General features: G+C 39.4%; 1 protein-coding gene across 2 annotated transcripts in view; it reads left to right on the top strand.

The window, feature by feature from the left end:
• NECAB2 (N-terminal EF-hand calcium binding protein 2) overlaps positions 1-24,666 on the top strand; it is a 186,756-nt gene that overhangs the window by 119,612 nt on the left and 42,478 nt on the right. For both annotated transcript variants that reach the window (XM_087971738.1, XM_087971737.1), the window contains one exon: positions 15,809-15,945. In XM_087971738.1, coding sequence (XP_087827864.1) covers positions 15,809-15,945 — 137 coding nt within the window. The remainder of the gene's footprint in view (positions 1-15,808; positions 15,946-24,666) is intronic.

The raw sequence follows: 24,666 nt of genomic DNA, 5'->3' as shown, positions 1-24,666 counted from the left end.
CGCCCCCTACGCATGCGCACTATGTCTCTTCCACATTCAAATATCAAACTAGAAAAATGCCTCCACCGGAAGCCTTCTCAGAAATAAAACCAAATAATTTAGACCCTCAAATTCAAGAGAAACCAGTCAGTAACCTGCACAGATCAAGCAAGGTTTCCTTGTGAAATGCCTGTTAAATATTCTATTTCCTTCTTTCCTTCCACCAAAACAGACTTGTTTTTTTTCCTTTTCTTTCCTTTTTTTACATAACCCTCTTGTACTTCCATCAATAGCAGGTTTCAGAGTATTCCCTCCTCCATCAATTTGGTACTACCTGTCTTGATTATAATTGGAAAAAAGCTGTATCTCCAGGTACCCAACTTTTCAAATAACACCTGATTTGCAATCACTTCAGGAGTAGTTGGGTGAGCTTTCCCCAAGGCATGCTAATCGGCAATCAACAGCTAAAATTCTTCATGAAAGGAAACATTTCCTAACCCAATAAATAATTCTTTATGTTCACTCCACGTTTTCTGCCCAATCAGTGTCCTGTTGACAGTTACTTTCTCTCATCAATTAGCGAGAATCTGAGTCATGATAGATGTCCATCTTCCATTTTAAAAAAAATGGAAACTGGGTTTTAGAAGTTCTAGCAGCTTCATTTCCTGAAATTAAAACATATTAATGTCTTTTAGGCCAGAATGTCAACTCATAAAACATTCCTATGCCTGTTTTAGTAGTTGCCATAAAAAGGTGAGGGGCGGGAAGGAAATCTGGAAGAGCAGTTGAAAGCAAAAGTACATTCCAACTCTTCTTTAAAAGACTGTAACTAAAATACCAGAGTTTTTGCCCGTGAATATATTTAATTGGAGAACGTGAATGATGACACCCAGCCTGTGAAGGTGCTCAATTGCAGAATCTGGTTTATGAGACACCCAGGGGGGAGGGGGGAAACAGGGTCACAGGTAAATTACAAATGCCAGAGTTGGCTTCACAGAGGCCAGTGTCATCCAAAAAAGTTCATCTATAAGAGGAAAAGTGGTGAGCATCAATAAATGCAAAGTTTTCTTCCAGAAGATTTAAAAACTCTTATGCCCCTTTAGAAAATCCTACAGCTGGATTTTACAGTTACACCTGGACAAGAAGCTGTCATTGAAAGAAAAATGTCCAGTGAAAATACTTACAGAAATTCCACTTTGATCTCTGCAAAAGAATGGGGGAGGCGGAAGGAATAATTCAGTCCAGAAAGGAAATTAATGAGAAATTACCAGTGTTTGGAAACATTTATTGTGGGACTTCCAAAAGAATGAGATAGAATTATAGATTCTGTATACAGTTGTACTGTCACTTTAGACAGTTTGAGGAAGAGATTTCATGCTGAATGGCTATACAGATAGTCCTTGACTGACCTGTTGACAAGCGAAGTCAATTGAGAAGCCAGATTCACTTAACAACTGTGCAAGGAAGGTCATAAAATGGGGCAAAACTCATGTAACATGTTTCACTTAGGAACAGAAATTTTGGGCTCAATTGTAGTTGTAAATCGAAGACTAACACCCCCCCCCCCATAGATAGACAATAGATAGATAGATAGATAGATAGATAGATAGATAGATAGATAGATGGATGGATGGATGGATGGATGGATGGATGGATGGATGGATGGATGGACGGACGGACGGACGGACGGACGGACGGACGGACGGACGGACGGACGGACGGACGGACGGACGGACAGACAGACAGACAGACAGACAGACAGACAGACAGACAGACAGACAGACAGACAGACAGACAGACAGACAGACAGACAGACAGACGGATAGATATGATAGATAGAATATGTGTGTGTCTGCGTATAAATGACTTACCCCTTTTTAACAGAACTACAACTCTGATAACCTATCAAACTCTCTGACATTTGAACCAAAGATCTCTTATAAAGGAATAAATAAATTATAAAACCTCATCATTCAGTCAGCAGAAGTCCATTAAACGTTACTCAAAATAGTAACATTTATACATTGCCCTTAATCAGACAAATCAGTTTTACATTCCCTTCCTTTAGTTTTAACAAAGTAACATGGCTTTCTCTAAAAATACAGCAAAACAACCCCCAAACCCTCTTAATCCCATATCTTATTTATAAACAAATCTTTAAAGGCTTGTTTTCCATCCCAGTGGGGAAAAAGTCCATGAAGAGCTACCAGAAACAACAACATGTGTACTTTAACCTTGATCAAATCTTTGTAGAAAATATTTAATTGCCAGTGACAATAGCATTCTTTCTGTAAATTGTTTATGCTCAGTATGGCTTTTAAATAACGATCCCTCTCTTTGTAACACAGCCAAATCCTTGCTTGTGTCAGAAAAGATAATTCAAAGTGAAAAGGAAGGTACAGTGCAGATTGCAAGACATATTTTTACTGTCTCTCTCCAGAGTTGGTATAAGTCGCTACAAATATTTCAAAGCAATTCCTTGTCTTTGGAAATAAAGATCCATTTCTAGCTAACAACTCTAGGATAGAAATGAAATTAATACTTGCAACTGTATGAAATATTCAGGGAAGACTCTGAAGCCAGCTGTCAGGGTTCCTTTTGAATACACACACACACACACACACACTATACACTGCAAATTATATACGACGCACACATACAGACAGACATACGCACACATACTATGTACAGCTAGAAAGTAAAGAAAAAAACAGAACCAGAAAGAAAAATGGATCAATGACAAAATATAAAGTTTGGGATAGAGAAGACTATTTGGATTTTTGAAAAAGGAATTGTTATTTATTTATTTTTACCAATTTTACTGAAAAGATACTGTACATGATTCTAGAAAAAAAAAGAATTACACAAAACAAGGATTGCAAAAACAAAACAAGCAAGCAAGCAAAGGGAAAAAAAACAGAAAAGTGGGAAACTGTTAATATATATCACATATGAATCCACTGTCAAACAGATTTCTAAATCAATCTTGGAAGAAAAATGTATCTTAGGGGCTGGAGAATTATGGGAGTTGAAGTCCATGTGTCTTAAAGTTGCCAAGGGAGGCTGTAGGGGCTTTTTAAAATGATGAAATTATAGAAATACCAAGTTTGAAGTCATGTTGAACATGTCTTTTACGTTTGCTGCTACAAGTTTCTTCAAAGAGAATTTTCTTTTAAGCAGAAGGAACTTCAAAGAACGGAATGATTCTATTGATACTTCTTTAATGCTGATACTTATTTAGTGATACTTATGTGAGAGGGAAAACAGCCGAGGGAAGGCCTGTTTTTCGGAATCAGCGTAATCTTATGGCAATAAAAATCCCTACGAGAAACATATGGATCCATATGGGAAACAAACAAGGTGTTATAAATGATAAAACATGTGTTGCATCTGAAATTATTTCCCTTATGTCAGAGGTCTCCAAACTTGGCAACTTTAAGACCTGTGGACTTCAACTCCCAGAATTTCACAAGTCTTAAAAGTTGAGGAATTCTGGGAGTTGAAGGCCACAAGGCCACTTTGCAACCATCATAAATACATGCCAGTCACCAAGTGTTTGAATTTTGATCACATTATCCTGGGGACATTGCAACAGTTCTAAGGGTGGCAAAACAGTAATAAATTCCCTCTTTTTTTAGTGCCGTTGTAACTTTGAACTGTCACTAAATGAATGGCTCAAGTCAAGGATGTAATAAGGCATGTATGGAGAGCCAACATTTGTCGCCTCTACTCTAGTAGCAAGTATCATTCAACAGCCTTCCTGCCTGACAACATTTTCGACTCAATGCAAGAATTATTTGCTAAATACTCAGAGCGTGCAAATAATTGAGAGCTCATAATCTGGCTGTTTAACAGTAGGAGGGCTAAGAAAAGAAATGATTTGAAACACTCATTGTTTCATACAGTTTAAGATTTCAAATGCTGTGTGAGGAAATGATCTTTGAATTAAATTACTGCCCATGTGTCTGATTTATTTAACTGCTGCTGTTCAGTTTATGACTCAAATTAGCTGGCAAGTAGAAGGATAATTCCCCTGGATAAGTTTACACATCTTAAGTGTGTTTTTAAACAAACAAACAAAAAACTCTCTTATCAATTGAATAATCTACAATGGCCTAAATGCTCACATAGGCATAAACTATATAGGCTATAATAGTGTATCTTAACTTTAGCCGTTTTAAGATGTGTGGACTTCAACTCCCAGCATTCCACACATCTTAAAATGTTGAGAAACACGGATCTATAAACTACAATGTGTAGGTTTGCACAACATACTAAATCATTAATGATGACCAAATCTACTTTGTTATGATTTAATGCAATGTCTGAATCCACTCTTTGAATTATAACAGTTCTGATGAAACACCAGTTACTCAAATCAAAATCTTTATTATGGTCCTTGCCCATCATAAACCCCAGTTATTAGATTTAGGAGATTATGTGTAATCCTTTCCCAGTTCCTATCAATCCTAATTAGAATATTTTTTCCCAACACTTTATTTAGCATTTATGGAATCCTGGAGTTGGAAAAGAGCCTTCAGGCCATCAGTGCAATCTTCAACTCAGTGCTGGAATCTGGAATCCAGCTTATTTGTTTGTTAGATTTTTGTCCTGCCTTTATAAGTAACTGAAGGCCACAAATATACCTAATGCTCATTCTTCCTCCTATTTGTCCACAGGAACAACTCTGGGAGGTTGGGCTGAGAAAGAGGGACTAGCCTTAAAGCACCCAACCAGTGGCAGGATTCAAAAAAGTTTACTACTGGTTCTGTAGGCGTGGCTTGATGGGCGTGGCTTGGTGGGTGTGGGAGGGCAAGGATACTGCAAAATCCCCATTCCCTCCCCATCCCACTAACCTGCTTTCCAGCTCCGTTCTCCTGTGCAGGGCAACAACAAAAAGGCCCAGCCAATCAGCTGGGACTCAATGGGAGGCAGAGAAGAGATGGGGGTGGGGCCAGTCTGAGGTGGGATTTGCCAGTTTTCCAAACTATTCAAAATTTCTGCTACTGGTACTCCAGAACTGGTCAGAACCTGCTGAATATCACCTCTGCACTCAACCCAACTTTTACGCCTAAAGCAGACTAATATTCACTATCTCCTGGTGATTGGCCCAAAATCACCCAACCAGCTTTCATGCCTAAAGTGGGACTAGAACTAACGGACTCCTGGTGATTGGTCCAAAGTCACCCAACCAGCTTTCATGCCTAAAGTGGGACTAGAACTAACGGACTCTTGGTGATTGGTCCAAAGTCACCCAACCAGCTTTCATGCCTAAAGTGGGACTAGAACTAACGGACTCCTGGTGATTGGTCCAAAGTCACCCAACCAGCTTTCATGCCTAAAGTGGGACTAGAACTAACGGACTCTTGGTGATTGGTCCAAAGTCACCCAACCAGCTTTCATGCCTAAAGTGGGACTAGAACTAACAGACTCCTGGTGATTGGTCCAAAGTCACCCAACCAGCTTTCATGTTTAAGGCATGATTAGAATTCTCCATCTCCATCTCCTGGTCACCCAGCTGTCTTTCATATCTGACAGGACTACAACTCACCATCTCTTGGTGATCGGCCCAAAATCACTGAATTGCTTTCATGCCTAAAATGGGACTACAACTCACCATCTCCTGGTGATTGGCCCTAAGTCACCCAGCCAGCTTTCATGGCTAAGATGGGACTAGAATTCTCCATTTCCTGGTGATTGACCCAAGATCACCCAACTGGCTTTCATACCTGGCAGGACTACAACTCAGCATCTCCTGGTGATTGGCCTAAAGTCATCCAGCCAGCTTTCATGCCTAAAGTGGGATTAGAACTCACAGTCTCATAGTTTCTAGACCAGCACTTTAATCACTACACTGAAATACCTCTTGAGCATCCTAACATCTGTCTATGCAGCCTTTGCTTCTCCACAAAACAGAAGCTGATCATCTACTTCAGGCTTTGCTTTTGCTTCCCAACAGCTCTTACTGTTAGGAAAATCCTCCTGACTTTTAACCAGAATGCTGCTTCCTGAAACTTGAACCATTATCCTGTTCCTGTGCTCTAGGTGGTGGAGGATGGTCAAACTACTTCTCAGTGACAACTCATAGCCCTCCAGTATACGAAAGCTCATGTCTTTCCCAATGAGCATTTCTCAAGATTTAAGTTTTCCATGTTCAATTTTGTCTTCTCTCGTCTAGTCCTTCAGATTTCCCTTCTTTACATTTTTTTTTCAGTTGTTCTTACTTCTTAAAATGTCGTGCCAGAACTAGAACGAAGCTAAATTAAGTGAAAGTATTGCTTCTTATAATTTGGAAACTGTTGGCTGTTGTTTTTTAAACAAAAGCCAGAGGTAATGTTATCTCAATAAAAGTACAATGTTTATGGCAAAAGAATAAGCTCTAATTTTATCTTGTTGAAAGGCATAAAGGAGTAGGAAGCACAGTTAATTTCTTTAACTAACTAACTCATTCTTTCTTTTCTTTCTTTCTTTTTTTCTTTCTTTCTTTTTTCTTTCTTTCTTTCTTTCTTTCTTTCTTTCTTTCTTTCTTTCTTTCTTTCTTTCTTTCTTTCTTTCTTTCTCAATTTGGTTTTAAATAGAAAGGTGGAAACTTGTTCTTGGTTGAGCTGAAATGTTTCTGCCTTCATTGGTTACCATAGGAACAGACCTTTGTTAATCTTCTGTTCATAAACCCAGAGCAATTTACGTGTGTGGAAGTTTGATTATTCAAATTGCTTTTGAATGTGTTCAAATAAATTATAATGACTGATGCCAATGTACTTTTATTATCTCTTTGCTTAGATATTAAAAATAGTTCTTGATAAAAATGGGAGCCTTTTTTCCATCTTTGCTCCTTCTTTCCAACCTCCACTGTGTGTGTGTGTGTGTGTGTGTCTTCCTCTTGGCCTTCAAAGAAAAATAATCACTTTTTCTTCCTTGGCTCCTCATTTTTATAAAAGGATGCAGTGACAGTAACCTTTCCTTGTGTTATATTTAACGAGAAAAATGCATGGGGATATGTTCAAATTATGATTCCTTTTCTAACTCATCTTCTTCCAAGACTTTCGCATGTTAAGTTGCTCTAATTGCTCTACACAAAGACCAGGTTATTACATCCTGTTGCAAAAAAAGGCTCCTTTTTTTGCAAGAACAAAATAAGTATTCTCACAGTGAATGTACTCTCATTAACAAATCTAAATTCTGAAGAATTTAAGTTTCTGCAATTGTAACTTGGTTCCACCTAGGGTCTCAGTGCCACCAGTTGAGAAGTAGTGAGATAAAGTACAAGTAGACCTCGACTTAACAAATGTTAGTTTAGTGACTGTTTGAAGTTACAATGGCACTGAAAAAAGTGACTTATGATAGTTTTTTCACACTTATGACCATTTCAGCATCCCCACCGTCACGTGATCAAAATTCAGATGTTTGGCAACTGACTATTGCAGTGTCTGTCCTCTGCACCTCTATAACTGTCTGGTTTGGCTCTGCAACCCAACAAGACAGACACAGACTTGAGATAGTAATTAGGACTGCAGAAAAAACAATTACTACCAACTGACCTTCCATCGAGGACTTGTATACTGCACGAGTCAAAAAGCGGGCTGTGAAAATATTTACAGACCCCTCACATCCTGGACATAAACTGTTTCAACTCCTACCCTCAAAATGATGCTATAGAGCCTTTCACACCAGAACAACTAGACACAAGGACAGTTGTTTCCCGAATGCCATCACTCTGCTAAACAAATAATTCCCTCAACACTGTCCAACTATTTACAAACTCTGCACTACTACTACTATTACTCTTCTCAGCACTCCTTATCGCCCATCCCCTCCCACTTGTGACTGTAGGACTGTAACTTTGTCGCTTATATCCCAACAATTTATATTGACTGTTTCCTAATATGATTCGATTGCTTATTGTACCCCATGACTATTGTTAAGTGATGATTCTTGACTCTTGACTAATTTATCTTTTCTGTTATGTACACTGAGAGTATTTGCACCAAAGACAAATTCCTTGTGTGTCCAGTCACACTTGGCCAAGAAAGAATTCTATTCTATTCTATTCTATTCTATTCTATTCTATTCTATTCTATTCTATTCTATTCTATTCCTGGGGTTGTATGGTCTCCTTTTTCTGACTTTCTGACAAACAAAGTCAACAGGGAAGCCAGATTCACCTAACAACCTTGTTACTAACTTTACAACTGCAGTGATTCACTTAACAACTGTGGCAAGGAAGATCGCAACATGGGGTGAAACTCACTTAACAAATGTCTCCCTTAACAACAGAAATTTTGGGCTCAATTGTGGTCATAAGTCAAGGACCATTGGAACAGACTCTTCATTTAAGGATATTTTAATGATTGAGTGGAATGGTATTTTGTTCATAGCACTTTTTGAAGTACTCTCTTTAAGGATGAAAAAGTCAAACCTTTGAGTGGCATTTCTCAACCTTGACAACGTGAAGATGGGGGAGTCCCAAAGGTGCTTTTTCAAGAGGCAGCTAGACTTTCTTTGTTTTTCCTTGAAGAGGTTTCACTTCTCATCCAAGAAGCTTCTTCAGTTTCAACGTAAAGATAATAAGGAAAATAACAGCATGTGCAGAAGCTGACAGACTAACTTTAGAAATGAAAAATAAGGAGGATTCAGAATATTACAAAACTTGGAATACGTTTTATATGTGGCTGCAGAAAAGAAGGGAAGGTTGGAACAAAATCAGCTAGGAGGATTTGGAAGCAAAATATAAATATTGTACCAATAATCGAAATGTTAATTTCTATTTTAATGGGCTTAACTACATCTTTGGTATGTGTGGCAAAGTAATGCCAAAAGGGCTGCACTGTGTTTTGTATTTATAGTTGTAAACAATATATATATGGGAGGATATAGAATTGGTTAGAGAGAGAGAAAGAGAGATCTAACAGTGAAAATTTAATCCGGGTGGAATTTGCAGAATTGATTTCAGTGTCACCAAGTGACTTTCATCAATTGTCAGATTCAAGAACCAAGAATGACACACAGAGTTACTTAAGGGTAGTTTCTGACAATGAGAGGGATTGGTACCTTGGTGAGACCACATTTGGAATACTGCATCCTGTTCTGGTCACCATGATACAAAAAAGATGTTGAGACTCTGGAAAGAGTGCAGAGAAGAGCAACAAACATGGTTAGAGAACGGAGGCTACAACTTATGAAGAAGGGTTGCAGGAACTGGGCATGTCTAGTTGAATGAAGAGAAGAACTAAGTGTGGTTTAATCGCAGTATCTTCCAATACTACTTTGAGGGGCTGTCCTAGAGAAGAGGGGGTTGGTTTATTCTCCAAAGCACAAAGAGCAGGACAAGAAGTAGTGGATGGAAGCTTGTTAAAGAAAGATCCAACCTAAAACTAAAGAGAGATTTCCTCACCATGAGAACAATTCATCAGTGGAAGAACTTGCCTCTTGGAGCTGTGGGTGCTCCGTTACTAGAGTTTCTCAAGAATAGACTGGACAACTATTGGTCCAGGATAGTATAAAGGATCCTGCCCTGAGCAGAGGTATGGACTACAAGACCTCCAAGGTCCTTTCAGCCCCATATAATTCTATAAGTTTCCCAACTGGGTGATAAACCAGATGTCTTCGAGAACATAGCACCTATCAACATCTTAAAGGTGGCCACATTTGGAGGTAGCTTTGGAAGTGGCATTATTAAGGGGGAAGGAAGAAAATTTACTCCTCCTTTATGGGAAGAAAACCACAAGAAACTGGTGTTTAATCCTTGCTTGGAGATGCATGTAAACTGAGAGCTGAGAGCATCAGAGAAAAATTCCTTGTGGGTCCAATCATGCTTGGCCAATAAAGCTGTTCTATTCTGTTAATCCTATCCTATTCCATCTTTATTATTCTATTTTCTATTCTTTTCTTTTCTATTCCATTCAATTCCATTCTATTCTATTATTTCCTATTCTATTCTTTCCTGTTCTATTCTGTTCTGTTCTATTGCATTCCATTCCATTCTATTCTTTGTTCGTTATTCTATTCTATTTTTCATTAATTATTATATTCTATTGCATTCCATTGCATTCCATTCTTCATTCATTATTCTATTCTATTCTATTCTTCATTCATTCATTGTTCTATTCTATTCTATTCTATTCTATTCTATTCTATTCTATTCTATTCTATTCTATTCTATACTATTCTATTCCATTCCATTCCATTCCATTGCATTGCATTGCATTCTATTCTTCATTCATTATTCCATTCTTCATTCATTATTCTATTCTATTCTTCATTTATTATTCTATTCTATTCTTCATTCATTGTTCCATTCTTCATTTATTATTCTATTCTATTCTTCATTTATTATTCTATTCTATTCTTCATTCATTATTCCATTCCATTCCATTCTTCTTTTGATGAAACTCAGCTTCAGAGAGCTGGGATTAGGTCATCATCTGATAACAGCTAATCCTGCAAGACTGTACAGAAGGGAAATGCTGCATCTTCCACTGTAATGCAAATGTGAAATTGTGGGTCATGGGGGAAGGAATGGGGGAACGTGGAAGGGATAAACAAGGATAGATATTTCATCATCTGGGCCAGTTATACTTCTCAGAGGGTTTGCGTTTCCTTCTGCTTGCATGAGATAATTCATTATGAGGAGAGATTATGGCAAGGTTCCTTGCTTTCAAACCAACCCTTCATTTCAGATTGTCAGTGACTGTTAGAATGAGTGTCAGCTGTTCTTCCGAAGGGTAAAATGGGGAAACCATGTTTATTGCAAAGCATTTCTGCTTTCCGTTTGCGCATCGGGAGGTATAAATTGCTGGTTCTTTTGCGGAGTGGAACAAATCTCATTCATAATAGAAAAGAGTTGGAAGGGACCTTGGAGGTCTTCCAATCCAGCCCCTTGCTCAGTCAGAAGACCTTCTCTACCATTTCAGACAAATGGCTGTCCAGTTACTTCTTTAAAACTTCCAGTGATGAAGCACCCACAATTTCTGGAGGCCAGCTATTTCACTGGTTAATTGTCCTCCCTGTTAGCAAGTTTCTCCTCAATTCCAGGTTGCTTCTAGCGTAGTTCCAGCATAATCTAGAGCAAGCGGTTCCCAGCAACTTTAAGACATGTGGACTTCAACTCCTAGAATTCCCCCAGCCACATTCAAATTCAGAATAGAGCTGGAAGGGACCTTGGAGGTCTTCTAGTCCAGCCCCTTGCTCACTCAGAAGACCTTCTCTACCATTTCAGACAAGTGACTGTCCAGTCTCTTCTTTAAAAACCTCCAGTGATGGAGCACCCACAATTTCTGGAGACAAGTTGTTTCACTGGTTAATCGTCCTCACTCTTAGGAAGTTTGTCCCTAATTCCAAGTTGCTTCTCTCCTTGATTGGTTTCCAACCATTGTTTCTTGTCCTGCCTTTTGGTGCTTTGGAAAATAGGTTGACCCCCCCCCCCCTCTTCTTTGTGGCAGCCCCCCAAATACTGGAATACTGCTATCTATCATGTCCCCCTTAGTCCTTCTTTTCTCTAGACTAGCCAAACCCAAATCCTGCCACCGTTCTTCATGTGTTTTAGCCTCCAGGCCTTTAATCATCTTAGTTGCTCTTTGCACTTTTCCCAAAGTCTCAACATCCTTTTTTGTACTGTGGTCACCAAAACTTGTTTGCAGTATTCCAGGTGTGGTTTTACTAAGGTTTTATAAAGTGGTACTAATACTTCATGTGATTTTGATTCTATGCCTGTGTTTATTGGCAGACTCTCTGTGTTGCATGCATATTTCCACCTTGGTTGCGCTGAAACATTACAATGTTTGTGTTATCAAATGTGTAGGTCCTATTTGGAATCAGGTTTACTGCATGCATGTCTGCAAGTATGCAAATTTTTTTGTTCTATGTTTATAAAACTATAACATCCTGGGTTTTTTCCCCAACTGTCTTGGGTTCACATAACTAACGGAATTGTAAATGAGGATTACACAAAAATGCAATTCATGTGTTGACAACATACTAAGACTGTAGTAAGGTTCTCATAGCAAAAAGAGTATAAATTATCCAACTGTGCATTGACTTAAGTGATCTATAACAGGGGTCCCCAACCGCCGGTCCGCGGACCGGTACCGGGCCGCGGAACAAGCCTTACCGGGCCGCTGGTTGCTGGGCACCGCCATCTTTTTTTTGGTAAAAAAGCGCTTCTGGTGAGCTTTTCCGGGTAGAAAGCTCACTGGAAGCGCTGTTTCGTCATAAAAGATGGCGGCGCCAGCGCTTCGTGAGCTCTTCCGGGTAGAAAGCCATTTCTACCCGAAAAGCTCACCAGAAGCGCTGGCGCCGCCATCTTTTATGACGAACAGCGCTCCGGTGACGCCACCGGAAGCGCCTTTTCGTCATAAAAGATGGCGGCGCCCAGTTGACGCTGGTACCGGGCCGCGGCGCCCAGCTGATGTCGGAACCGGGCCGCGGCGTCGAAAAGGTTGGGGATCCCTGATCTATAACACTCACTCAGCCTCCTGCTTGGCTGGGGATTTGGCTCTTTATTGTAGGTAGTCCTTGACTTACAACTACAATTAGGATCAGAAATTCTGTTGCTAAGCAAGAAGGCTTGTGCCTGATTTTATGACCTTTCTTGCCATGGTTGGTCAAGATTCCGGCAGTAAGGATTCCCCAATTAAATCATGAGTCTCGAGCCAAACTTCCAAAACTTCAAAAGGATTTATTGGGAGTTAAAAAGTCCGGCACTGCCTGGGTGTAGCCGACTCTGAGGCACATCATTCATTGTCACCCTTGACCCTGGTTTTCCCCCAGCCCCTCTGGGTGTTTCGTAATTCATATTCTCCAATGGGACACATCCATAGCCAAGAGTCATCAATCATGCTCTCCAGTTAGATGTTTGCAAGGCAGAAACTTCAGTCACTTAGTTACTATCTTTGAGAACATTTATGGAATGCAGTTTCGGTTTGCAAGCTCCTGCACTGCTCCCCCCTCCCTTTCTCTTGGCAACTCTAAAAGACCATAGAAATATTTTATGAGTTGAGATGGTTGTTAAGTGAATTTTTGAAGCTGTTAAGTGAATCTCGTGGTTGTCCCATGAATCCAGTTTCTCCCACTGACTTTGCTTAATGGGAGCCAGTTGGGAAGATCATAAACTGCAATCATGTGATCCCAGTTTGATACGACTGTCGTAAATACATTCTAGTTTCCAAGTGCTCAAATTTTGGTCCCATGACATGAGAGTTGTGAGTATGAGGACCAGTTTATGTCACTTTTTTCAGTCCTGTTTTCTCTCTCTTATATTTTTTTTATTATTATTTCAAATACAGAGAACAAAATAGGAAATTAATTAAAGGGAACTGGGAAAAGGGGGTGTGAGATACAAGGGAGAAGAGAAAAAGGAAGAAAAGGGGGCATTGACTTCCAACTCTTCCTAGCACAGTAAAAGATAGATGCACTCGAACCTCAACTTTTGGCTTTTACACATTAATATATAACTAGCCATTGCTGTGTGTGTGTGTGTGTGTGTGTGTGTGTGTGTGTGTGTATTACCTCGATACCCATGCTTCGTTACAAAACTATGTTATCGGGCTTAGTTTTTAGGGAGGAAAATAAGGGGGGGAAAATTGTGCCTCTGCCTACCAGCATCCATCAGTATTCATCTGGCTAGCGTCCTGTCAGTGTGTGAGAGAGTTGAGGGCTGTTTGGAAACTGAAACAAGGAAACTGAAACAGTATTTGCTGTGTGAGCAAGAAGGAGACAGCAAGGAGCCTGGGTGTGGCTTAGCTCAAGTGTTCTGTACTAAAGCTGCTTGGTGCTGCGAAACTGAAACTGGAACTCCTCTCCTCTGTTTGTGTTTTGCATTTGGAACAGATTTCTTTTCAGGTGGGGAGGGGGAGTAGAACTTAGCATCAGAGCGTGTTAATATTAATAATATAGGAAATGCTAATGCTCTGGTGGTCATTTCAAAAAATCCTTGCTTAGTGAGCCCCTAGAAGCCAAGAGGAACATACGTGCCAAATGTCAAGTTTGTAGGCTTTACAGTTCTGGAGATTTTGTGATGATGCCTGAGTGGTATTTCGCTTTTAGATAAATAGATTTTTATATTTATATTTATATTTATATTTATATTTATATTTATATTTATATTTATATTTATATTTATATTTATATTTATATTTATATTTATATCTATCTATCTATCTATCTATCTATCTATCTATCTATCTATCTTTGGTTATTTGGGTTTTCTCCCGCGTAAGATTGGAAGTATCTAGGCAACGTTTCGATGAAGTCGATGAACTGCTAGTGGGGGTGTGACTTGATTGGGTGGGGGCTTGGCTGTGTTCTGATTGGTTGGGGGGTTGGCCGTGTTCTGATTGGCTGGAGGTGTGTTCTGTTCAGGTGGGGGCTTGGAGGGAATCAGAACACAGCCAAACCCCCAACCAATGAAAACACACCCCCACCCAATCAGAACACAGCCAAGCCCCCACCCAATCAAGTCACACCCCCACTAGCAGTTAAAAGGAAGAAGCAGCTGCAAGCTCACATCACTCTGAGAAGCACAGAGCTGAAGACACAAGCCTGAAGATGATGAATGAGACTTCATCGAAACATTGCCTAGATACTTCCAATCTTACGCGGGAGAAAACCCGAATAACCAAAGATCCACATACAAATACCCATGAGAACCTCAGAATATATATATATATATATATATATATATATATATATATATATATATATATATATATATATATATATATATATATATATATATTGTTTTCTTAAGTTTTGCGGGTACTTACATGTATGGTGTTCGGCTTGGTTCGGGTATTTTCCCACGTCATTGTAGTTGTTCTTTTAAAGTTGTAGCAACGTTTCAGCAGAATCTCATCTGCCATCATCAGGCTTCTGTATTGTGTCCGTCCAGAACTCACAACAAAAGAACTCACAAGCCCATCACACAAGTCATTACCCAAGCCGTTAAAACACAAGAGGCTAACGACCCAGGAGATGACAGCACAAGATCCAGGATATCTCTACAACAAAAGGCCATTACACAGCCCATTATACCAACATCAACTCCATCAACCAATCAAGAGGCTGCAGCACAGCCAACCAGCCCAGCACACCATCCCCCACCACTTGTATATAAAGAGAGATGGCAGCTCCGGTCACACACTGCTTGCACTGGCACTAAGCCGAAAGCACCAGCCTGAAGATGGCGAGTGGGACCTCGCCGAAACGTTGCCTAGATACTTTGAATCTTACGCGGGAGAGAACCCGAATAACCAAAGATCCATATATATATATATATATATATATATATATATATATATATATATATATATATATATATATATATATATATATATATATATATAAATACATGAACAGTGTGGCATCTAATTTTGATACCAAATAGTAGTGATAATGTTGACCATTTTGGAAACTCTTAATTACATTATACTCACATCGTTATAATAACATCGTACATAATACAATCATCTTTCAACTTCTGATCCTTTCCTCTACGTACTGATTTTAAAATATTATATAGGAATATGCATAGTAATATTTTCCTCCTTCCTCATTTCTACCTCTATTCCAAATCTTAATAGCACAAACCGCATATTAATAGGCATTCTATTTCTATAACAGATAGATCTTTCTAATCAACAAAACCATGATCCAAGTTTCATTTCTTTTTTTCTTCACAAGCACAAACTCCAGAAGTGATCATCCTGTTTTAACTTCGAGCTGTTGCTAAGCGGGTGGCTGTAAGCCGAGCATTACCTGCGGGGGGGGGCAGGTGGCGCTGTCGTTGTCTTAAAGGTACCTTCTCAGAGGGCTCCCTTCTCTTCCTCTTTCCCAGGTCTACGAACGAGGGACAAACGTGGACCAGTTCGTGACCCGTTTCCTGCTGAAAGAGACGGCCAATCAGATTCAGTCCTTGCTGAGCTCGGTGGAAAGTGCCGTGGATGCCATCGACGAGCAAACCAGCCAGATAAGGTTGTGCTGTTGATCTTTATGCCATAAAGATAAGACATCTCGATAAGACAAGATAAACCGTCATTGTCCTTTTTCTGTACACACAATGGGTCATGTTAAAATTTTGACACACTGCTTCCAGGAATGTCACCATCCCAAGGATGATGATAATAGTAATAATAATAATAATAATAATAATAATAATAATAATAACAACAACAACAACAATCACAAAAATAATAACAAAAATAATAACAATAACAATAATAACGGCAGAGACATCCCAAAATGCCAAACTATCTGTGTCTGTCTGTCTGTGTGTTCAAAATGTAATAACAGCAGCAACATCCCAAAAAATTTATCTATCTATCTATCTATCTATCTATCATCATCTCTCTCGCTATCTATCCATACATTATCTATCTATCTATCTATCTATCTATCTATCTATCTATCTATCTATCTATCATCATCTCTCTCGCTATCTATCCATACATTATCTACCTATCTATCTATCTATCTATCTATCTATCTATCTATCTATCATCATCTCTCTCGCTATCTATCCATACATTATCTATCTATCTATCTATCTATCTATCTATCTATCTATCTATCTATCTATCATCATCTCTCTCGCTATCTATCCATACATTATCTATCTATCTATCTATCTATCTATCTATCTATCTATCTATCTATCTATCTATCTATCATCATCTCTCTCGCTATCTATCCATACATTATCTATCTATCTATCTATCTATCTATCTATCTATCTATCTATCTATCTATCTATCTATCATCATCTCTCTCGCTATCTATCCATACATTATCTATCTATCTATCTATCTATCTATCTATCTATCTATCTATCTATCTATCTATCTATCATCATCATCTCTCTCGCTATCTATCCATACATTATCTATCTATCTATCTATCTATCTATCTATCTATCTATCTATCTATCTATCTATCTATCATCATCTCTCTCACTATCTATCCATACATTATCTACCTATCTATCTATCTATCTATCTATCTATCTATCTATCTATCTATCTATCTATCTATCTATCTATCATCATCTCTCTCGCTATCTATCCATACATTATCTATCTATCTATCTATCTATCTATCTATCTATCTATCTATCTATCTATCTATCTATCTATCATCATCTCTCTCGCTATCTATCCATACATTATCTATCTATCTATCTATCTATCTATCTATCTATCTATCTATCTATCTATCTATCTATCTATCTATCATCATCTCTCTCGCTATCTATCCATACATTATCTATCTATCTATCTATCTATCTATCTATCTATCTATCTATCTATCTATCTATCTATCTATCATCATCATCTCTCTCGCTATCTATCCATACATTATCTATCTATCTATCTATCTATCTATCTATCTATCTATCTATCTATCTATCTATCTATCATCATCTCTCTCGCTATCTATCCATACATTATCTATCTATCTATCTATCTATCTATCTATCTATCTATCTATCTATCTATCTATCTATCATCATCTCTCTCGCTATCTATCCATACATTATCTATCTATCTATCTATCTATCTATCTATCTATCTATCTATCTATCATCATCTCTCTCGCTATCTATCCATACATTATCTATCTATCTATCTATCTATCTATCTATCTATCTATCTATCTATCTATCTATCTATCTATCTATCATCATCTCTCTCGCTATCTATCCATACATTATCTATCTATCTATCTCTCTCTCTATCTATCTATCTATCTATCTATCTATCTATCTATCTATCTATCATCATCTCTCTCGCTATCTATCCATACATTATCTATCTATCTATCTATCTATCTATCTATCTATCTATCTATCTATCTATCTATCTATCTATCATCATCTCTCTCACTATCTATCCATACATTATCTATCTATCTATCTATCTATCTATCTATCTATCTATCTATCTATCTATCTATCTATCTATCTACCCTGTTTCTCCAACAATATGGCCTCCCCCAATAGGAAGTCCCAGCATGTTTTATAGGCATGAAATGAAATTAAGCCCCTCCCCCCAAATTAAGGCCTATATTAAAACATGCAAAATGGGGGGGAATGGCGGGGGGGGGCTTGCCGTTAGGAAGTACTTTTATTGCACACCCGGATATGGTGCTGCCTGCGTTGACCCCGATACGAAGTGCTCCACCAATGCCGAGGTCAACATCCAAGCCGTCGCCCCCCGCCCGAAGATGCAAGGGGGGGGGAATTAAGTCACCCCCGAAAAGACGGCCTAGCCATTTTTTCGGGGCTCAAAAAAAAATAAGACCCGGCCTTATTATATGAGAAACACGGTATCTATCTATCTATCTAGAAAGGAGAGAGAGAGATAGGTAGATATGATAGACAGATAGAGATAGAGATAGTTGTATAGTGTGTGTGTGTGTATATATGTATATGTATATATGTATATATGGGTTGACAAAATCAGAAATGAGGAGGTGATAAGCTGCCTGGGAAAGCCAAGGGAAATCATCAAAACCATTAAAAAAAAGCGAAACATAGAATATTTTGGACATATGGTGCGACACCCAGAAAAATACGGCCTCCTTCACTTAATCCTCCAAGGAAGGATTGAAGGCGAACCAGGTCCAGGCAAGATTGTGGCTTCACAATCTAAAGGACTACTTTGGACAAAACTCACCAGCCCTTTTTTGTGGGGCTGTTGATAAAAGTAGGTTCGCCAACATGACGGATATGGCACAAGAAGAAGAAGGAGAAACACATACACTTGTATTATAGAGAAGTTCAGCTATTTTGGCTTACAAGGGTTCCAAAATCAAAGTGTCACAAAGGAAAATCATCAGTTGGAGTTTGAACATCAGAACTTGTAAGCAGAATCAACTAGCCTGAGTCAGAGTTGTAAGGTTCACAAGTAAGTAACGGTAACAGAGTTGGAAGGGACCTTGAAAATCATCTAGTCCAACCCCTTGCTCTTGCAGACCTATACCATTCCAGAGAAGTGACTGTCCAGTCTCTTCTTGAAAGCCTCCCCTGATGGATCACCCACAACTTCTGAAGGCAGTTTGGTTCCATTGGTTAATTGTCCTCACTGTCAGGAAATTTCTGCTTTCTTGTAGGTTGCTTCCCTCCTTGATCAATTTCCATCCATTGCTTCATGTCCTGCCTTCAGGTGCTTTGGAGAATAAGTGTGGTAGCCCTTCAATTGTTGGTATGGGACTCCCAAATTAAGTGCCAAACCCATCTTCAAATGTCATGTTTTCATTTGTCAAGGAACTATTTGTTATTTAAAACCAGAATACAACATTTCTTTTAACTAGCCTTGTGAAAAGAAGGACCAGGGATGGCATGTTCCAATATTTAAGGGGCTGTCACAGAGAAGAGGGAGTCAAGCCATTCTCCAAAGCATCTGAAGGCAGAAGAAGAAGTAACGGCTGGAAACCATAAAAGAGAGATTCAGCCTAGAAATAAGGTGAAATTTCTTGACTTTGAGAACAATTAATCAGTGGAACAGCTTGCTTCCAGAAACTGTGAGTGCTCCATCACTGGAGGTTTTTAAGAAAAGTTTGGCATCTATATATCTGAAATGCTTGAGCAGGGGGTTGGACTAGAAGACCTCCAAGGTCCCTTCCAACTAGGTTATTTTGTTATTCTGTAATAAATAAAGTCCTTTTTTTCTTTTCTGTTCTTGAGAGATATGGAGATGTGGTACATAGAACTTTAATATAGTCTGCTATCTGTATCCATTGTTTTCAGATCGTATTAAAATTCAATCCTGCTGCTTTCTATAATGCTGAGTTTCAGTTGTTAAGGTTCTTTTTGTACAGATGAGGTTCAATCAAAATTGCTCTGAAAAAGTAGGATAGAAATCGGTGAGCCGTGCAGTATCCTAAGAAATACTCCTGTTTATTTCAATGGGAATAACCGAATCCCAATCTTGTTGATGCAATCTAGAAACAACCTGCTTAGAATGGCTGCGTGTGAACGTGTTAATTAAATAAGCTTGGCTTGTTAGAATATGTTTTAATGCTCCAACATACCTTTGCTGAGTCGGCACAACATTTTCTGCTTGGTTAATTCATTGACCCAACTTCAAAGTTCACACAAAACATTGGATCACAAGTTAACCAAAGTCCCAAAGGAGCCTTTTCAGGAGGCAACTGGACTTTCTTGTTTTTCTTTGAAGATGTTTCGCTTCTCATCCAAGAAGCTTCTTCAGCTCTGACTGGATTTCCATTCTTATATTCCCTACCATCCCATCAGAGCTGAAGAAACTTCTTGGATGAGAAGCAGAACATCTTCAAAGAAAAATAAGAAAGTCCAGTTGCCTCTTGAAAAAAGTACCTTTGGGACAACCATGACCTGGGTGACTGAGAACCTCCTTGGACATTAAGCTAACCAAAGGGTTGAGTTTGTACAATGTGCTAAGCTTCTCATCCCAACCAAGATTAAAACTCGCCAAGTTTACTTTGTGCTGTATCTAAAGCCACAGGGTTTTTAACTAACCTGGATAAATAAATGTATGGTGTGTGGTCAAAGTATAGGATGCCATGCTGTTTATGATTTAACAATAGGCTTCAGGAACTGGTGCCCCTCAGAGATAGGCCCTGCCTCCAACTGCCACATGAGGGATGTACTAGACTAAAAGTCTCATCCCAAAAAAATGTTTTTGTTTTGGGAGGGTTGCTGAAAATAAGAGAGATCCAACCTAGAATGAAGAAGCTTCCCAAGAGTGAGAACAATCAGTGGAACTATTTGTCTCCATAAGTTGTAGGTGGTCCATCACTGGAGGTTTCCAAGGAGTGATTGAATAGCCATTTCTCCACAATGGCTATGGAAATTCTCAGTTATCTAGGTCATGGTGGTCCAAAAACTGCTTTTTTCAAGAGACAACTGGATTTTCTTTGTTCGTCTTTGAAGACATTTCACTTCTCATCCAAAAAGCTTCTTCAATTCATGGATGAGAAACTTCTGGGATGAGAAGCAAAATGTCTTCAAGGAAAACCAACCAAGGAAGTCCAGTTGCCTTTTGAAAAAGAACCTTTGGGATTTGTCCAGAATGGTATAGGATCTCCTGCCATGGATAAGGAGTTGGACTAGAATATCTCCAAGGTCCTTTCCAGCCTCAGGATTCCATGAAAAAGAGGCATAAGGTGGGAGACGTCCCAAGACCAAGGGGTTTAAGGCTTTTCCTTTTTTTTGTTTTGTCCCCAGAGTATGAGATATATTTTTTTTTTGAACAAATTCTGTGAAGATGCAAATTGACACAATGTGATGAGGACTAGCTTCATCATTCAGGTCTCTTCCTGGAAACTTTGGAAATTGCCCCTCCTAGAAGTTGAAGGGAGGGAAGGCAAGAAAACCAAAAGGGGTTTTAGGAAGCGAACAGGCTGGTTTTGGGGTATTGCAAAGGAAATTAAAATCATATATATCACAGCTATACAGAGCAGCAACTGTCTTGACCAGAACACTCCCCCCCCCAAAAAAAACACCAGTTGCTATGGAAATGGGGACGAGATCAAAAGCTGGTATCAAGAGATTTTCTTGTTCAAATCCTCCTCCTGGTCACCCAATTTAAATTAAACAAAATATTAAGATCATAAATAGCTTGCGTAGGAATCTTTTTTCCCCTCAGGTCTGGTAAGTTAAGGAGAGAATTACTCAAGAAGCTGAAAAGCAGATGTATTATTCTTCTCTCTATCTTTTAATATGCATGGTTACTCAGAAGTTTAAATCAGAAGAAAGCCAGTTATTCTGGGTTATCTAGAGAGCTAGCAGCTCAGGTGAGGTCCAGTAGGATAATAAAAGAATGTTTCTCTCTCTCTTTCTCTACATTTGACAAATTTTTATCTAACTTTTAGTTATTAAATCCATCTTTGTCATTCTTCAACCTCCCACCCAGTCTATTCTTAAGTACTTCTAAAAATAAGAACCTACGGTAATAATTGCCTTATTCTACTGTACCAAAGAGAATTGAAAGTCAGTGCTTTTTCTTTCTTTTTCCCCTTTTTTCTGCTCACTCGTCCCTTCCCTTTTCCCTTCCTCATTATTTGCTTTCGTATTTTCTTTGCATGCTACATCCTAAACTAATTACACAAAATAGAGCCTAATTAAGGAAAATCATTTATTTCAGCAGCCCCACTTAATTGCTGATGATTTAGTGTCCTATAATTCCACAGCCTGGGCTGGCTCTGTACAATATGCTGAATCTTGGATGTTAACAAAACACACGTCCTAGGATTTCTTATTAGTCCTTGACTTACAACAGTTCCTTTAATGACTGTTCAAAGTTACAGGGACACTGGAAAAAAAGGGACTTCAATGGGGAAGCCAGATTCTGTTAACAGCCATGTTACTGACTTGTCTCACTTAGCAACAAAAATGTTGGGCTCAGTTGTGGTCATAAGTCAAGTTAAGTCCAAATGGCTTAACGCCACATGGCTAGTCTAGGGAAGAGAAGGACCAGGGGAGACAGGAGAGCGGTCTTCCAATATTTGAGGGGCTGCCACACAGAGGAGGAAGGGGTCTGAAGAGTCTGAATCCGAGGAGGAAGCCGGACAGCTGACATGGAATGGGAATACAGCTCCATTGGCTGTGGAGGAAACTGGGGAAGGATAAAGTCCAGCTTGGGCAGAGCAGGGAAGAGGTAGAACAAGGGAGGGGGAGTTCAGCGGAAGTCCCAGGCCCACTTGCTCTTCCTCCTAGGGCACACAGGGAGGAATGGAGAAGAGAGCAACGTGGGTTGCATGGCTTATGGGGGAGGAAAGGGCCCTGATTCCCTTCATTAGCCACAGCTGGGAAGACAGTTGATAAGAAAGGCATGCTGCATGTGGCAGGCTGCTGGAAGCAAACGTGACTTTATCCTGTGTTGTCGTGGCTTATCTGTTTCCTGGTGTCTTCCCAACTGTGTGAGTTTTGCCATGCCTTCAAATCTGAAATTCTTGCTCCTGCCGTGCCAAACTAATTACTTCAGTTTGGCTTGTTTGGACTTTAAGTTACAGTTTGTGTTGACCATGTTTTGGACTTAGTTTTCTGCAGTCAAAGGCTGTTCTTGGGAGAGTTTTTCTCCAGCCAGAAGATAACCAGGACATTGGAGGAAAAAATTGGAGATTAAAAAAAGGGACTCCTATTGATTATCTGACTGTTGCCTTTGTGCCATGCCCCTTTGGGTCATCACACAGATCAGAAGTGTTCCAATCTTGGCGATGTTGAGACTTATGGACTTCAACTCCCAGAATTCCCCAGCCAGCATGGATGTTTTTTGTTTTTTTTTTAAACCCTCCCTTTCATTGAATCAGAAGCATTGGCTGGCCCAGGTTTTGCTACAAGCTCTGCCTTGAAGTTTCTGGTCTTTAAAGCATCCGATGGTTACTAACTCCAAATATTATCCTTATAAGAAGCACAAGGAGATGGTCACGGGTAGATTCTCTGTTGCCACTCATGTTCAATTATCCCCCTTTCCGGCTTGACCTTCACTTTACCCCATCAAAAGAAGCTCGCTAGTAAGAAAATTGAAATTTCCAAGGCTTCTCATTCCTTCCTTCCTATTTTGAGCTGCGCTGCCGCTTTTGATGCCGGCATCGGCCTTCAGCCAATCTATATTCATGAGACTCAACTTAAAAGGTGCATGCTTCAAATCTTCCTTGCCTTGGAGGGCGGCTTTTAGTTCTTTGCAGCGGTTTCATGTTGAGCAAATCACAGTTAGCCAAAAACATCCATTCAGGCCTCGGGGCAGGATAGCATTCTCTACAGAGTCTGGATAATGAAACTTGTATGCATCAGGCCGCGGCTTTGGTTTTCAAATAAGGGAGACACTAACTCAGCATGGAAAGGAGGTGTTTGCACATCGCATCTCCCCTTCCTACTGGGAAGAGGGGAGACAGTGTGTGAATGTATGGAACATATTTCCTCTGACATTAGTGTAGGGGGAAATTTGCAGGGTGAGTAAACCAGTGGTGGGATTCAAAATTTTTTACTACCGGTTCTGTGGCCGTGGCTTGGTGAGCATGCCTTGGTGGGCATGGCAGGGGAGGGATACTACAAAAGTCCCATCCCCTCCCCACCCCACTAACCTGCTTCCCAGCTCCGTTTTCCTGTGCAGGGCAACGAAAGAAGACCCAGCCGATCAGCTGGGACTCAATGGGAGGCAGAGAATAAATGGGGGTGGGGCCAGTCAGAGGTGGGATTTGCCAGTTTTCTGAACTACTCAAGATTTCCATTACCGGTTCTCGAGAACCGGTCAGAACCGGCTGAATACTAACTCTGGAGTAAACCATAGAATAATGGTCAAGTTGCTTCCATTAGATCAGGACTGTTCCAATCTTGGCGATGTTGAGACTTGTGGACTTCAACTCCCAGAATTCCCCAGCCAGCATGGGTATTTAAAAAAACAAAACAAAAACCCTCCCTTTCAGCCCCCAAGTTAGAAAGTGCGCTGGTAAAAATGAGAAGATAAATTATTCTATCATCTTTTTTTTTTTTTCATGCTAGGGTACAATTATTGTGTTTGCTTTACAAAATAGTGTTCCAGTTTAGAGTTTCCATATTCAGTTTTTCTTGTAGCTCAAAAAGGTCAAGTCCTAAAGCAATTAAAACTTTGCAACGCATAAAGAATGTATTTGTAGGCATCTTAAGGGATGGTCTTACATTTAATTAGTGTATTAGGATGCAAATGTTGAGCAGAAGCAAATGGTGAAATTGATCCG

Source organism: Notechis scutatus, chromosome 9 (assembly GCF_049901735.1).
Source record: "Notechis scutatus isolate UNSWTSFEM ecotype Mainland chromosome 9, rNotScu1.2, whole genome shotgun sequence".
NCBI lineage: Eukaryota > Metazoa > Chordata > Lepidosauria > Squamata > Elapidae > Notechis > Notechis scutatus.
This window is presented reverse-complemented; position numbering and strand designations above follow the sequence as displayed.